This window comes from Telopea speciosissima, chromosome 4 (assembly GCF_018873765.1).
Source record: "Telopea speciosissima isolate NSW1024214 ecotype Mountain lineage chromosome 4, Tspe_v1, whole genome shotgun sequence".
Lineage (NCBI taxonomy): Eukaryota > Viridiplantae > Streptophyta > Magnoliopsida > Proteales > Proteaceae > Telopea > Telopea speciosissima.
In genome coordinates this window covers 42,101,531-42,117,606 of record NC_057919.1, presented here as the reverse complement: position 1 = coordinate 42,117,606, position 16,076 = coordinate 42,101,531, and the positions used below count along the sequence as shown (strand labels likewise).

The 16,076-nt window shown below is 40.5% G+C and overlaps 1 protein-coding gene across 1 annotated transcript; it reads left to right on the top strand.

Moving 5' to 3' along the window:
• Positions 1 to 8,370: 8,370 nt before the first annotated feature.
• Positions 8,371 to 8,931, top strand: LOC122659303. The gene has a single exon (XM_043854434.1). It carries the CDS (start codon positions 8,371 to 8,373, stop codon positions 8,929 to 8,931), a length of 561 nt encoding a protein of 186 aa, XP_043710369.1.
• The last annotated feature ends 7,145 nt before the right edge of the window (positions 8,932 to 16,076 follow it).

Sequence of the window (16,076 nt, the reverse complement as noted above, 5' to 3'; positions counted from 1 at the left end):
CCATCCGCAGACGGACGAACAGTCGAAGAGGACCATACAGACATTGGAAGATATGCTCCAAGCCTATGCCATTGACATGCAGGGTAGCTAGGATGAGCATATCTCGCTTATCAAATTGGCCTACAACAACAGTTACCAAGCTACCATTGTTATGGTACCGTTTGAAGCTCAGTATGGTAAGACCTATTGGACACCTTTGTACTGGGATGAAGTAGGTGAGTGACGCATCCTTGGGCCTGAATTGATCCAAGCGACTTGTGAGAAGGTGGACTGGATCTATGAACGGATCAAGGCTGCCCAGTCTAGGCAGAAGGGCTATGCGGACCAAATGTGAAAGCACTTAGAGTTTTTTGTCGGTGACAAAGTATTTCTCAAGGTGTCGCCCACCAAGGGAGTGATGCGGTTCAACGAGCGGGCAAGCTAAGCCCAAGGTTCATTAGGCCATATGAGATCCTTGTGAAGATCGGGTCGGTGGCTTACTGATTGGCACTCCCACCATCTTTGGACGATGTGCATGACGTCTTCCATGTGTCCATGTTACAAAAGTACGTTCACAACCCGAGTCATGTCCTATCATGGGAACCACCAGAGCTGGCAGCTGATATGTCTTACAAAGAGCAGCCTGAGAAGATTCTAGATAGTAAGGTGGTAAATCTTCGTAACTGACCTATTCACTACGTGAAGATGAAGTGGTGCAACCACCCGAAAGAAGAAGCATCTTGGGAAGCCAAAGTGGAGATGCAAGCGAAGTATCCTTCCCTGGGTTTCTTACAAGGTACTTCTTACAAGGTATGCCAAAGTTCGAGGACAAAATTTCTTAGAAGGTGGGGGGAATGTTATACCTGCACCCAGGATTACTAATTAATTTTTGATTTCTTCCTCGTTACATGTAGATACTGCTGCCGTGTCTACCGGTGAACTGTTCTCATTAGTGGTCAAGCCCAGTTATAAGATCATCAATCAGTTCATAGGGTTGCCTGTCGAGGAAAGGTTCCTCAATCAGGTGTGGGGAAGGTTTGCCGATGGTTACTTTGTCGACTATCCTCCCAGTATGAGCCCTAGGAGTGAAGAGTCCTAGAAGACTTTTCCTATATCGCCACACTTAGACACCTTGCTCAGTGGTGAGCTTAGCATTGCGGTTGGGAAACTCTTTGGGATCACGAAAGACATGTCATGAAGGTCGAGGGGTAAGTTACTAACCTTAGGTATGCTTGTACATCCTCCTTTCTATAGCCTCGAGGTGTGGGTCTAAGCCCCAAAGCCTCCTTACAAGTTCCTGCCCTTTTTGCTGCAATAGACCCACTACTGGTGAGTCCGTCTGATAATCCGTTCGTGCTAATTGGCTAGTGGTGTGTTTCCTTTTATGTGGGACCCACATACCTATGTCCCGGGTATGATGACCATGTTCCCGGACATGGTGGGACCTACCCTTGACCCCTCTATGTTGTGGGGCCATGGTTGTGGGCCTGCAATGCCCCAAAACCTATTTTAATATGTTCTTGTGTCTTAAGAGACCAAGCCAAACAGGCCTTAAGTGGCCGTCTCTATAAATAGAAACCAGGCCATTCATTGGCCATTTAATTCTTCACCAACCCAAGTCCAAGCAATAAGGAAAAGTGAAAGAAAGGAAAGGAAGAGGAGAAAGAAGGGGGGTGGCCTTGCCACTTGGAGGGCATTCAATATTGTAAGTTTAACCTCCTCACATACTCTCTCACTCTCCCCTCTTCACCTAAGCTTTTGGGGAGCTTTCCCCTTGGACCGAGCCTAGCCTAGGGTTCCTCGGTGGAACCCAAACTTGGGTTGAACTCTCATCTCAACTCAATATTTAGTAATGCTCATCAATGGGAGAACTACCATGAGCTGGTAAGGCTACTTTGAGCAACCCAAGTGGTTAACCTAAGACTTGTTTCCCTAATCTCACATGAATGGAAACCTTGGAGGACTTCCAATCATTAAATCCTCAAGACCGAGCTTAGGTTAGGCCCTTGTAACCCTAATGGACCTTACCTTGACCCCCTCCAAGCCCAAACATCAAATACATGCAAGGTGTTGGGTGGAGGAAACAAATAACTTAAAGAATTCGTACTTAGTTTGAACAGATTTACGAACGTACCCAGGCATCGGGCCTCCGTTCAAAAATCCGTTCAACAATGGTTTAAAAACTTATATTTGGCCTGAATGGATTTACGAATGGAACCAGGGTCCTTCCTCTGTTCGAAAATATGTTCAACCCATTTTCACCTTTGCTCTCAGGTTCCTAATTCATGAGAACAGATTCACGAATGGATCCATTAGGTGTGCCTCTGTTCAAAAATATGTTCAAGGTCTTTTGTGTTGTTATGGATGGCAGCTTGTGGGGACTCTTGTGGGATCCACCTACACTCTTCTAACACCTTTTTCTTGTATCTCTAGGCAAACTAAACTGTTCGGGGGCGTGTACCTGGCAACCTTTTCTAAGCACCCAAGTATTATGTGGACTTTTGGTGAGTGGGTTTTGGGTGATGTTTGGACTTACTTTATATTAAATATGCATTTGTTATGCTATGTGTATCATTAATGAGCATGTTGCATATTTGCATAAATTATCTTGGTTATGATTTAATACGATGTGGTCGTGCTTATTGCTCCTTTATTGTATCAGGTTATAGTGTCGGGTGTACCTATGCCGGAACCCCAGAAATGCTTATGAAATTCATTAATTGTCATCCTGGCCTATATGTGATGTGTCGTGCTAGTACCCGGGTGCTAGATGGAATGGGATGTTGATGAACCCTGAATACCTCTTGGGACGATAGGACTTGCATGTACTATATCTACGGCTAGGTTTCACATCCCTTATGCTACGACCCTAACCAATAGGAGTTTAGGTGTTAGGTGATCAAGGCTTCTTGCTGCCTATGGGGAAGAGAGGCCAGGTCAAGGATGACCACTGATCATCGGGGTCTATCACTGAGTGGTTTTGGTGGCTTCGACTGCCGTAGGCCCCCTGGTGACAATTGAGGTTCTATTGTGGCGATAACATAAGTGACCCACAGTGTCTCCCGAGTTGTCATAGTTGCATATACTTGGACTTAGACTGTGTGCTAGGCAGAAAATATACTAACATATGCATTTATCATGGACTATGTGTGATTGTTTGTTTTTACATTCCCCATCCCCTCATTGGCTCAGTGGAGTTAACCCCCTGTGTACACCTTCTTTTAAACTTTGATGTAAATGGCGGTAATATGGCTAGTTCGGAGGTCCAGTTTGCTGATTATGATTGTATTGGCACTGAGGAGCCGGATACTATGTCGGAGGAACACAACGACGAATGTCCTTGTGATGATTGTGCCTACAAGCCATGGTGATACAGGGGATTGTCCCCTCTTTTGATTCTTTTGGGGCTTGTGCCCGCTATAAACACTTGTCTGTATTATATTATATATTCTTTTTAAGTAGTTATATGATGGTTAGTCGGATAACTATTAAACATTATGATGTATCACTTAGTCGATTGAACATACTATAACTACTGTACTAACGCTTCCGCTTTTGATTCTAATCTTGGAATGTAATATTTCCTCTTTTCCCGCACTCTAATATTATTTTGTAATTTAATATTGGTTTGAGATTATGGCTGGGACACTTTATCTGTGATCCTGGTAGTGTAGGACAACATGTGTCATCCTAGTCACCCTTTTTTTTAATGTACTTTATTCCTTGCTGGAATGGGGGCATGACAGTGCGCTCCCAAATTCGTGTAGGGATGCTAGGTTTGTTCCGGATCGTCCAAAGTTAGGGTCTTTGCATCGACGATGGGTGTTTGGTTAAGGTAATGGTTAATGGGGTGTGGGCAAGTGCTTAGTTTCCTTAGGAAGTGTTTCTTAGGGCCTAAGGGAGCCATAATACACATCCAAGGTGCCAAAAATAGGCTTGGTCACAAAAGGAATAAAAATCGGAGTTAAACATGGTAATTCTTGGCTTTTTGAATTTGCAAAAATTCGACATTGAAATTGTCCGAGTCAACATCAAAGAGAGGTAAGGTCAACATCGAGTGGTTGTTGATGAATAGCACTCGACATTGAGGGAATGGCTTCAGCTGTTGAATGTCATTGTCTGAATGTCGAAGTAGATTAGATAGCAGGAATGTCACTGCTAGACAGTCAAATGGAATATGTCGATGGAAGGTAGGCTTGATGTCGACTCGGGGTCTTTGAATGTCAACCTAGGTTTCAGTGTCGACAGGGATGATTTGGACTATTTGGGCCAGCAATTGTGCTAGGCCAAGCTAATTCCAAGGGGTCTGGGTTAGGGCTACCCTTTCCAAGGGATCTTGGAGGGCTTGGAGGCTCTAGTTTGGTCTCTAGTAAAGATAATCAACGATTGATAAATGGATCCAGGTAGTACACACTGACGCTACATCCACAGATACACCGGCTCTAGGCCTTGGAGGGTGCTCATCATCGGTACGGAAAACCTTTAGGGAAAAAGACAAAATAAGGTGTATACAGCATCTAAAAGGCATAAACTCTTAATGAACTTGAGCCACGTGGTATCGTTCAAAGAGGTTTTGAGGGGCATTGTTTACTCCCTAATTTACGATCAAGAGTAGACCGAGCTGGGAAGTAAGGCTGTGAGGTTAGGGGTATGACCGACTAGGAAATCAATTAAGGAGGTCAGTTAATGGCTAGTTAGTGGACATGAGTGAGTGACCTCAAGGGATTATGTGATCGTGAAAGGTGGGGCCTACCACATTTGTACATTTGTAGATAGAGGGGGTGTTGCAAACCACACAGGGACATATGGCATAGGAAGTTAGCATTTTGAAAGGAACATGACCTTGATACAAGGGGGAATATGAGGGAATTGGTAGTTACAGAAGTTGCTAAGTGGAGTCTTCTATATAAGATAAAAGCCAAGGCTAGAAAAGGACAACAAAAAATCACTAGACAAAACCTTGTAATTTTACTTTTATTCTCTTTGTCAAATTCTCCTTTTAAGCATGTACAGTTGTATCATCCATTTTGGGGCGACACAGAACTACGCCTGGGGACCATGCTTGTATTTGGTATGATCTAATGCAAGTTGTTCATTATTTATCTTTCTTTGTTGTATTCCTTTTTAATTCTCTTTTCTTTTAGTTATCTTTGATTTTAACCTACGCTTATGGTTTAACCCAAAAGTCCTTAGAGTTACTCAGGCAAGAGGGAGACCAATCTCCTGATTGGAAGTTAGAACATGCCATTTCCAGCCTCGTTTAAGCCTATGCAAAGGCCTTGGCATACCCGCACTACCTTCACTGCATGTGTGAGACCGTGTATAGGTGTTGGGTTTTTCCACCAACAATTAATTTTTTTTTTTGTGAAACATTGTATTAGTTATCAGTGTAGAGAAAATTAAGTTTGAGATTAAATTTACTTAATAATGGTTGATGGGTGACATGGACATTTGCAAAGAAGTTTAACCTCAATTAAGCTACCATTGGCAGATACATGGGGCGTGCAGGTAACCTAACAGATATTAGTAAAGGAAATGGAAGCCAACTGCTTGACAAAGCACGTAGTGGGATGCTAGCCATGAGTGGCATTAGCTTTCCTCATTGTAGACACCTCATTTTGTCTTTCCCCCCAGAGGTTTTCCATAACGATGATGAGTACCCTCCAATGCCTAGAGCTGATGTATGTATGGATGTGACATAGTGTGCATTGCCTGAATCCGTCTATCGATCGTCCATTCCCCTTGCTGGAGCCAAAACCAGAGCCTCTAAGCCCTCCAAGATCCCCTAGAAAAGCTAGCCTTGACCCAGATTGGAACCAACCTGGCCTAGCACAGACCCTATCCCAAACAGCCCATTTTCATCCCTGTCAACACTGAAACCCAGGTCGATACCCAAAGGCCTCGAGTCGACACTGAACCCACCTTCCATCGACATCGAGCCCCATCCTCTCACTGTCGAACAATGCATCCTTACTGTCTATCATACTTTGACATTCAAAAAACTGACAATCGACAGCAGATCCATTTCCTTCGATGTCGAGAGCTATTCATCGACAGCCCCTCGTTGTCGACTGTAGCCCACTTTGATGTCGACTCAAGCACTTTTACTGTCGAATCTCTGTAGAATCAGGAATCCTAAACTTGCCATATTTAGCTCTGATTGCTATTCCTTTCACGTCCCAACCTATTTTTGGTACCTTGGATCTCAATCTTGGCTCCCTTAGGCCCCAAGAAACACTTCCTAAGGCAATGAAACACTTGCCCGCATCCCATTGGTCCATAACTTGACTTTACACCTATTGGGAAATCACTTCCCTCCCCAATCATTGGTTTTAATGATAACAAACAAACATGTTTGAAAATGGACATCAAGCCAAGAAGTCAAGAAGCCAAGAAGCCCAGAACCAAAGAATCAAAGAACTTGGATGATCAAGGATGCTGAAAAATCATGTGAAGCTTCGACAATAGGAAAATCTGAACAAGATATTTTGAAGATTGAAGAACATCTTTGAAGATGTCAAGATGAAGCTCAAAGACCGAAGACTTAAACCTTTAGGCACACACCACTTACACACAATGTACTGCACGATATTTTTAATGAAATTTGCATCGCATACATCATGCATTTTAGAGACCTTAGGAGGCTAGATTATATACCATAATGGCCTTATCATTAATAGAGTTTAATATGTATAAGTACCCACAAGAAATATTGCCAAAAATACCCTATCTGTGAACCAGTTGACCGGTTGATCTTTACACAGATCGACCGCTGGTCACAGAAGCTGAAGTGGGACGTACCAGTTGGGGAACCGATTGCCCAACACTAATCGGTTCCATAATCGGTCGACCGATGATCTACCGGTTGGTGCAATTTGACTCCAATGACTATATTTTGTAATGGCTCTCTTAAAGAGGTCGACCGACACACAAAGTGGTCAACCGATTTGACTAAAAACTAGCCATTTTTAATCCGTTGTGACTAAAACTCACTCTACATTTTTTGTATAATTAGAGCATCTTCTTAGCTCCATATACAACACTTGAAACCCCTCAAGTACTAGCCATTGAAGACTTATTTGTGTGAGTTTCAAACCAAGTGAGAGCTCTTTTCAAGCATCAATCTAAAGCTCTCCTAGTTGAAGTTAAGCCATCTCTTACAAGCACATTTAAAGAGAACTTCAACACATCAAAAGACCTTCTCAACATTTATGTTTCAAGCATTATCATCTTGAAGGCACTACATTGAGCATTCATGTACACATCATTCTTCACTTGCAAAGAATATATGTCACATTTCTTGGCTAGGTAATCCTTACCTTTTATCTTTCAATTGTTTATGCTTTTGAGTTAAGAAAGCATTTTTACATTAATCTAGACTGTACTTAGATTAGTGTATAGGATCCTCTTATCCTGTGAAAAAGAGTTAGGATCCTTTTATCCTGTGAAAAAGATTATAAATATGTTATTCCCACCTACTGTACTGAAAGGAAGCTACTAGTGAAATTGTCTCAAGGTTGAGAGGAGTGGGTGTAGGCTTGGTTTAGCCGAACCACTATAAATCTTGTGTCTTCCTATTTTCGCATTATTTTTGTTTACTATTTTGCTTTAAACACTTAATTGGATGACAAATCAAAAAAGAGTAAAAAAATTCACTAGTGATAACCTATTCACCCCCCTCTAGGTTATCTCACAATTGGTATCAGAGCGGGAGATTAATACACAGAGACTAAAGATCCATGGCAGCATACCACAATGCACTCGAATGGCTAAATGTCTCGAGACCTCCACTGTTTAATGGTGATAATTTTGCATATTGAAAAATTAGATTTAAGAACTTTACATGTACACACAACTTAGATATTTGGCATGTTATTAAAAATGGACCATATATTTTTACCATTAAAGTTGATGATGAAAATGTGCCCAAAACCACTGATGAATTATCTCCAACTGAAAAGAAAAAAATTCAACAGAACTTTAAAGCTATTACCTTTTTACAATATGCATTAAGCGAATCTGAATTTGATAAAATAGCCATGTGTGAGTCTGTCAAAGAGATTTGGGATACTTTTATCGTTTCCTATGAAGGAACAACACAAGTGAAAGAATAAAAAATTGATAATCTTGTGACTGAATATGAATTATTTAAAATGTTAGAAAATGAAACCATTGCTAATATGTTTTTGAGATTTACTAACATCATTAACAAGTTGAAGGGCTTAGGGAAGACCTACACCAAGTCCGAAAATGTGAGAAAGATTCTCAGGTCACTTCCTAAAAAATGGAGACCTAAGGTTACAACTATAAAAGAATCAAAAAATCTCAACATGGTCAGCATGAATGAGCTTATGGGATCTCTCCTAACTCATGAAGTTGAGTTTAATGAAGATGACAAGTGGACCAAAACGAAAGAGCCAAAGAGAGACTATTGCACTCAAAGCTGCAAACTCTTCTGATGATGAAAGTGATGAAGACAAAAATCTGAGTATGTCAGAAAAGGAGATGTATCTAATCACTAAGAACTTCCAAAAATTCCTCAAAAGGAAAGGAAGAAAGTTTTTCAACAAGAGACAGACATCTAGAGAGAACAAAGGTAAATACATCTCTAAGGATAAACCTTCTTTTTCTAATAGAAAAGAAAGAGTTTGTTATGAATGCAGAAGGCCTGGTCACTTCAAAATCGAGTGTCCAAAAAGTCAAGATAAGAAGAAAGTCTATGTCACTGAAATATCATGGGATTCGGATGAAGAACAAGAAGAAGATCAATCCGAAGAAGAAACCACAAATCTAGCTCTAATGGCTCATAAAAGAGAAAATGAATTAGAGGTAAATTCTGACTTTTTTAGTTCAAATTCTATAAATAGCAATTCATTTGATGATATTGATACAAATGATATACATGAAGATGATATAGAAAGAGGCTTTGAAGCTCTCTATGAGGCAAGTTAAAAGCTTGGGGCTTCTAACTCTACATTAGAGAAAGAAGTTATTAATCTTCATAATAAAGTAGATAGTCTACATGATTATAATGCTTAGCTTGAAGAAGAAAAGAAAAATTTGAAGTCGGCTTTGCTCACCTTTACCAAAGGGCAAAAATCCTTAGATGCTCTTCTTAGTACACCACAAAAGACCCCTCTTGATAAGGAAGGTCTAGGCTATGATGGGAGAATCCCACAACAAGCCAAAGGAAAGAGTAAGATGGTACATCCAAAATAAGCAGACCATGGTCAAACTTCAAATTCTCAAGTACTTTCTTCTAGAAAATCAAGAAGAAAACAAAATCATGGAAAACCAAAGAATCATGCCTTCCAATATACCTATCACAAAAGGTATAGGTCACAAAGGGAATTTGTTCCCCAAAAGTCACAAAGGCAATACTATAGACCATAAGCTCCATACTTTATGAAAAGAAACTATAGACCTCACCCAAGCCATAGGTTATATAAGCCTTACTACCCAAGACATTATGAATCATATACTCCTCAAAGAAGAAGGGGATCTCAAAACTCTTTTGATAGTCAAAAGAGGACACCATCTGTCAAACCCTGCCCCTGACTGATTGGAATCTTGACTGAAGTACAGGAACCCCAGACATGGCATCCAAGCACACTGTGGAGTATCACTCCAGTGATTGAGATTGATGAAGAAAACCTGTGCATGGTTTCCTATATGCCTGTGAGAAGATGGATAGCTGACCCTTGCGACTGCACAACTCATAGCATAATGTACTGCCTGGACTCCAGGTATTCTCTCTCCTCTTCATAACTGTGGGTCCCACCCTTGGAAATGTGTGTAAAAGACCCAAAATGGCATGTGGGTACAAGGCCCTGACCCTGGGTCAAACCCCTATGCAAGCCCACTGAGTTTCAGCCTTGCTGAAATCTCTGGGCGATGCAGACATCACCCAGAGTGCAAAACAACATTATTTTGAGGATTTAAATTGTGGGGACCACCCATATTGGACATGGGCACCCTCCATCGGTTGAGGGGAGTCCGAGGGACCACCTCATACCCCTGGACCACTGTGGACCCCACCAGAGTGCCTAGAATGGCTGTGAATGCAGTAAAAAATGCATTCTGAAAATGGACCTTAGCAGCCAAACGGGCCCTAGTCAAGGCTGGGCCGATAAATACCAGTGCCTTGGGTTCATTTCAACCCTTGGCGGCTATTCAATTCGTTGGAGAAGGGAGAGAAAGGAAGGAGAAGAAGAAGAGGAGAGGCAGCCTACACCTCTGGGATCTGATTTCGTGATTCCTCAGCTCTGCTCAGGTATAAAAATCCCTACACATACCTACTGCCCTCTTTGAATCTCTGTATTATGCTTAGTATCTGACGACTGGTAGCCCAGAACAGCTGGGAACTGCCAGGTACCACCTCAGATCTGCCATGCAAACATGATGCATGGAAGATCTGAGTGTTTTATGATGATATTCATACTTATTTTATGGATCTGGAACCAAAACCAGGCTGTGCTTGGCTGTACTGCTTAGTTACACTGAAAACAGGCTGTTTGGAGTCCTGATTTCTTGTCTTGACTGCATGGGACCTAACCCTAAGTGGTAATAGACTTGAATCATTGTAATAAACCTATAATCAACCTTGCATGCAGCTGAAACCAAGTTTGGTACCTGAAGAAATCGTGGGTTACTATTCACTGGGCTGTCTGGGCAGCCTCTGGTAGCCAAGTGGTGGGCCCAGTTGAAAATCCACAAGGACTAGTGTAAAGAACACCCCTGGGGGTCCATGATGACCTAACATGCATGGGGGAATGATGTGGCCACTATCCATGGCCAACAACCTTGGAAACTCAGCCTGTTCACTTTTTTGCAATCTCTAGGCGATGCAGACATCACCCAAAGACATCGCCCAGTGTGTGAAATTTTGCTGTTTTGATGATCTGACATGGGGAACTTCACCCATTGGCCATGATACAGTGTAGGGAGGTGTAAAATGACCAGAATGCCCCTCCCCACATCTGTCCATGTGAATAAGTGCTTTGGGAACCTAAGTGGGCCCCGTAGGACTTGGAAACCCTGCCTGTGACTGGTTCTGCAGCACTGTCAAGTTGGGGACAGCACTGTAAGACCAATGTAACCTAGGATCATAACCTAGGATCATGTACCAATGCAGTAAATGATCATTTTGCCCCTAGACCATCTCTGGATGATGCACTGGGACATAGGCCTAAGGCCCAGTGCAAGGCCCAGAGATTTCCAAGTGAAGATCAACTGTACACCAAGTCAACCCAATGAGCTTAGATCAACCCTAGGATCTCCAAAAATAGTTGGGAATATTAAAATAATAAATTTTTATTTATATCTAGGATTTGATCCCACGCTCGAGGCCTACAGCCAGACTGTAGTCGGAACTGAATTTGCAACTGAGTTCATAGAACCAGACCCAGGTGAGTGAAATATTATTGTGTATGTATGTGTAACTGAAATATTATGCCGGCAATTAAATTCTTAAATTATAAATGTTGTGTTATTTAAATTCTATTCAATTATTCAAATTATTACACATTGATTGTCTATTGATCAACACTGTGATTCTTACATGATGATTGTGTACGTTAGACTAGATGCCGTAGTCGGCTTGGAAATGAGGCCGGTGGTAGCCCTTAGTATTGGATACAGTTGACACCGCCCAACTAATATGATGCCATTTAGACATGGGGCTAGAGTTTCATCACCCGTGCTACGCACCCTTGCCAATAGGGGTTAAGGTGTTGGATAACTGTGAGGACTACCATAAAACCCTAAAGCCATTTACGCTGGGAAGCCTCAGCACAGCTGGGATGCCCCAGGGCAGATTTACCGGGAAGCCTCGGGCCCATAAGCTCGGGAAGCACCGAAAGGTGAATTTTTGGTTGAGTGCCACACATAAAGATTATGCACCGGCTTGGTGAGATTATATTGAGTCGGTTATCTCACAGGAGTTAATCCAGAGGGCCGGTCGGGCTAACCTGGGTAGGGAGATGCTGGAGCTGGCTGGTCCTCTCCGACAACTCAATGGGTGTATTACGGGAAAGGGTAGCCAAGTCCACACCAGGGATACATGTATTGGGGATTGTAGTAGCACTAACCTGATTTAGTTGTATTGTTAGGTGGCTAATAAATAATCTAGACTTGCATATCATGTAGGATCATGTGGATTGTGGTTGCATGTGCATACATGATGATATGTTTTGCTCACGAGCTCGGTGGGACTCACACTCTATTATACATGTTTTTCTTCTAGATGATTTTACAGGTGGATGCCGTTATGGCATGGAGGCTCATTACGAGGAGGAGGGCCCTAATTGTTATGATGATATTGGTGTGGACCCCGATGGAGGTCGTGCCGATGATGTGTGCATTCTCGGTGGTCATTGATGAAGACCAGTGAGGAGTGTACTTGATGCTTTTTATCTTGGGAAATCCTTTTTGTTTTTGTTAGGAGTTTGTCCCCGTCTTGCTTGTGGTGCAGTTTTAGTTTTCTTCCTTTTGGGGTTAAGTTATCTCGCCCTGTATATATATATATATGTATGTATTTTCTTTTGGCTTTTGTTCTTGTCAGCTTTACTTTTCAGTTTATGGGTTGTATCTGGGAGGGAATGTTTCAAAATTCTTTTATCTATATATATCACCATCATTCCCGTATCGCTATGCTTTCTTTCTTGTTATAATTGTAGATTATCTATAACACTCTGATCTTGCTTATGGTAAAGTGATGAATGTGGGACCGTGAATGTAATAACTGCTTCTAGATCTGTGGGGTTTGGCGGATTGCCGTTATGTGATTCGGGTCACCTACCCAATCCTCCCAGGGGGTGGTTTGGGGTGTGACACCATCTCCCTTGAATATCTATCCTAGATATCAAAAACCAAAGACCCAAAAATTTACAACACAATCCAAATCATCCTCAAGCAGCTATGGTCAATCCCCAAGGAACCTTTATTCCATGAACTACTATACTAAAAGAGTATGGGTGCCCAAAGGATCCTTGATCCTAACCACAATGGACCCATAAGAATGTGGGGGCCAATGTATATTTAAATCTTGTTTTGTAGTTATGCTTGAAGAGCAAAGATCAAATTGAATGGTACATTGATAGTGGATGCTCCAAGCATATGACATCAAATGAAAAGCTTTTTACAAAACTATGAAAATATGATGGTGGATGGGTAACTTTTGGAGATAATGGCAAAGAAAAAATTATTGGCATCGAAAACATAAATATTGGAGGTACTACTATTTCAAACGTTTGTTTGGTAAACAAACTTGTTTACAATTTACTTAGTGTAAGTCAACTTTGTAGTACCGGATTTAAAGTAAACTCTAATGTTTCACAATGCTTAGATATGGATGCTAATGATGAAATCATATTGAAAGAAACTAGAAATAACAATATATATACTTGTATTATTGATGAAGCTAGTCTTAGTATTACATGCTTGATTTCACATGAAGAATCAAATATTTGGCATAGAAAGCTTGGTCATATAAATATTATGTTGATAGAATCCATTGCATCTAAAGATCTTGTTAGAACTTACCAAACTTGAAATTTGACAAAAACTATTTTTGTAATGCTTGTCAAAAAGGCAAACAAGCAAGAGTTTCTCATAAATCTAAGAATATTGTATCTACAAGTAGACCTCTTGAATTACTTCATTTAGACTTGTTTGGTCCAATACCTACTCCAAGCTTGAGTGGTAAAGTATATACATTTGTAATTGTTGATGACTATTTTAGATATACTTGGACTTTGTTTCTTAGACACAAGAATGATGCTTTCAATGAATTTGCAATACTATGCAAGAAAATACAAAACCAAAAGGGCTATTTGGTCACTACTATAAGAAGTGATCATGGTGGTGAGTTTGACAACTCTAATCAATTCGGGAAATTTTTATGATGATGAAGGTATCACATACAACTTCTCAGCTCCTCGAACTCCACAATCTAATGGGGTTGTTGAAAGAAAAAATAGATCTCTTCAAGAAACTACCCAGACCATGCTTAGTGAATATTCTTTACCAAAATATTTTTGGGCTGAAGCGATAAACTTGCTTGCTATGTTTTGAATCGTGTTTTAATCTGAAGGATTTTGTGTAAAACACCATATGAATTATACTTTGAAAAGAGACCTAAAGTTGACTACTTTTAAATTTTTGGATGTAAATGTTTTATCTTGAATACCAAAGATTCCAAAGGAAAATTTGAAGAAAAATCTGATGAAGGTATTTTTCTTGGATACTCTAGCAACAGTAGAATCTACCTTAAAAACTATCAAGTGTGAAGATTAAAGATGTTGTACTAGTTTGCATTTCGATTATTTAAGTCACAATAAATGTAACATACACACACATGCATATAATCATATAGAATGACCTTAGGAGGTTAAATGAACCCCTAAACATGTGACCAATTAAATTTGAGACCCCCCAAAATAGCCTGTTTAAGGAACTAGCTTATTTCAATAGAAATTGGCTAATCCGGCATACCGGATTCCCAAACGGCATATCGGATCAGTGTTGGTCTCAGGAAATAGGCCAGAGTAGCCTTCCAGCATGCGCTGGATGGTTATCCAGCATACCGAATCACTTTTGGTCTTATTTTACCTTGAAATGGTATACCGGATGGCTATCCAGCATACCAGATCATTATATGACTGTTATAATTTGACTGTTGGTCCTTAGATCATATAAGGAAATTTGGTGAACCGGCATACCGGATTGGGAAGCGGTATACTGGATTATTACTATCTTAACTAATCCGATCTTAAGATAATTTTCACATTTATTAGAGCCACATAGCCTATAAATCCCACTTGTTTGAGGCTCTAATCACCATTACTAATCACAATTAAGAGCCTCCAATACAAGATACATTAAAATAACTTCAAATGAGAATTCAAGCATTCATTCAAGGCACAATCTCTCATAAGCTCCTTCATTGACTTTGCATTAAGCTTCAAAGTTGAAAGGTAGCGCACACACTACTAAGGTTGAGGTAACTCTAATCTTTAGTACCCTTTTACTTTATATAAGTTGTTTGAGTCCTCTTGCTCGGAATCAAGAGTAGTTTGAGTCCTCTTGCTCATTAATCAAGATTAATTGTTGATCGAGTTCTCTTGCTCATTAATCAAGATTTGTATGAGTTCTCTTACTCATACTCAAGATTTGTTTTAGTGAAATTTTCTCTAAGGTGAGAGGAGTGGATGTAGGCAAGTATTAGCCGAACCACTATAAATCTCTTCTGTTATCTCTGTTATTTGTTTAATTTCATTGATAACTTGTTTATTTTTGCAATAAATTTGTATTCCCTACTTTCACCTATTCACCCGTCTCTAGGTGAATTCACATTTGGTATCAGAACGGGAGCTCAAGACCTTCATTGGTTTTCATCTAACTAAGAGTTCAAGACCATGGGATCCTCTGTTAATCGCAAGATTGAAGGATATAACATTACCCGACCCCCCTTCTTTGAAGGTGAAGGATTTTTCTATTGGAAGAATCACTTCAAGAACTTCGTTTGTGCCAATAACATTGATGCATGGGAAGTCATTAAGAATGGACCAAATACTATAGATAAACCCAAAGAAGAGTGGACTCCAGCTAAAAAAGCAAAGGTTCAACTCAATTATATAGCAATAAGTTACATCCAATGTGCCTTGAGAGAAAAGGAATATAATAGGACTTATATGTGTAACTTCACTAAGGAAATGTTTGACAAGCTCGTTGTAACCTATGAAGGTACTTCGGAGGTCAAATAATCTAAGATTGACATGCTTGTGAATGAATATGAACTATTTAAGATGAAAAATGATGAAAATATCTATGCTATGTTTACTCATTTTACTAACATTGTAAACAAGTTGAAAGGTTTAGGGAAGAACTATTCCAATGGTGAAAATATTCGAAAGATATTGAGATCTCTCTCAAAGGAATGGAGACCCAAAACTACGGCAATCAAAGAATCCTAGGACGGCGACAAGCTGAGCCTAGATGAGCTATTGGGATCACTTCAAACCCACAAGATGAAACTCAAACTGGACACCAAGGAAGATGAACGAAAAGAACCTAAGAAGAAGGTCGTAGCGTTCAAA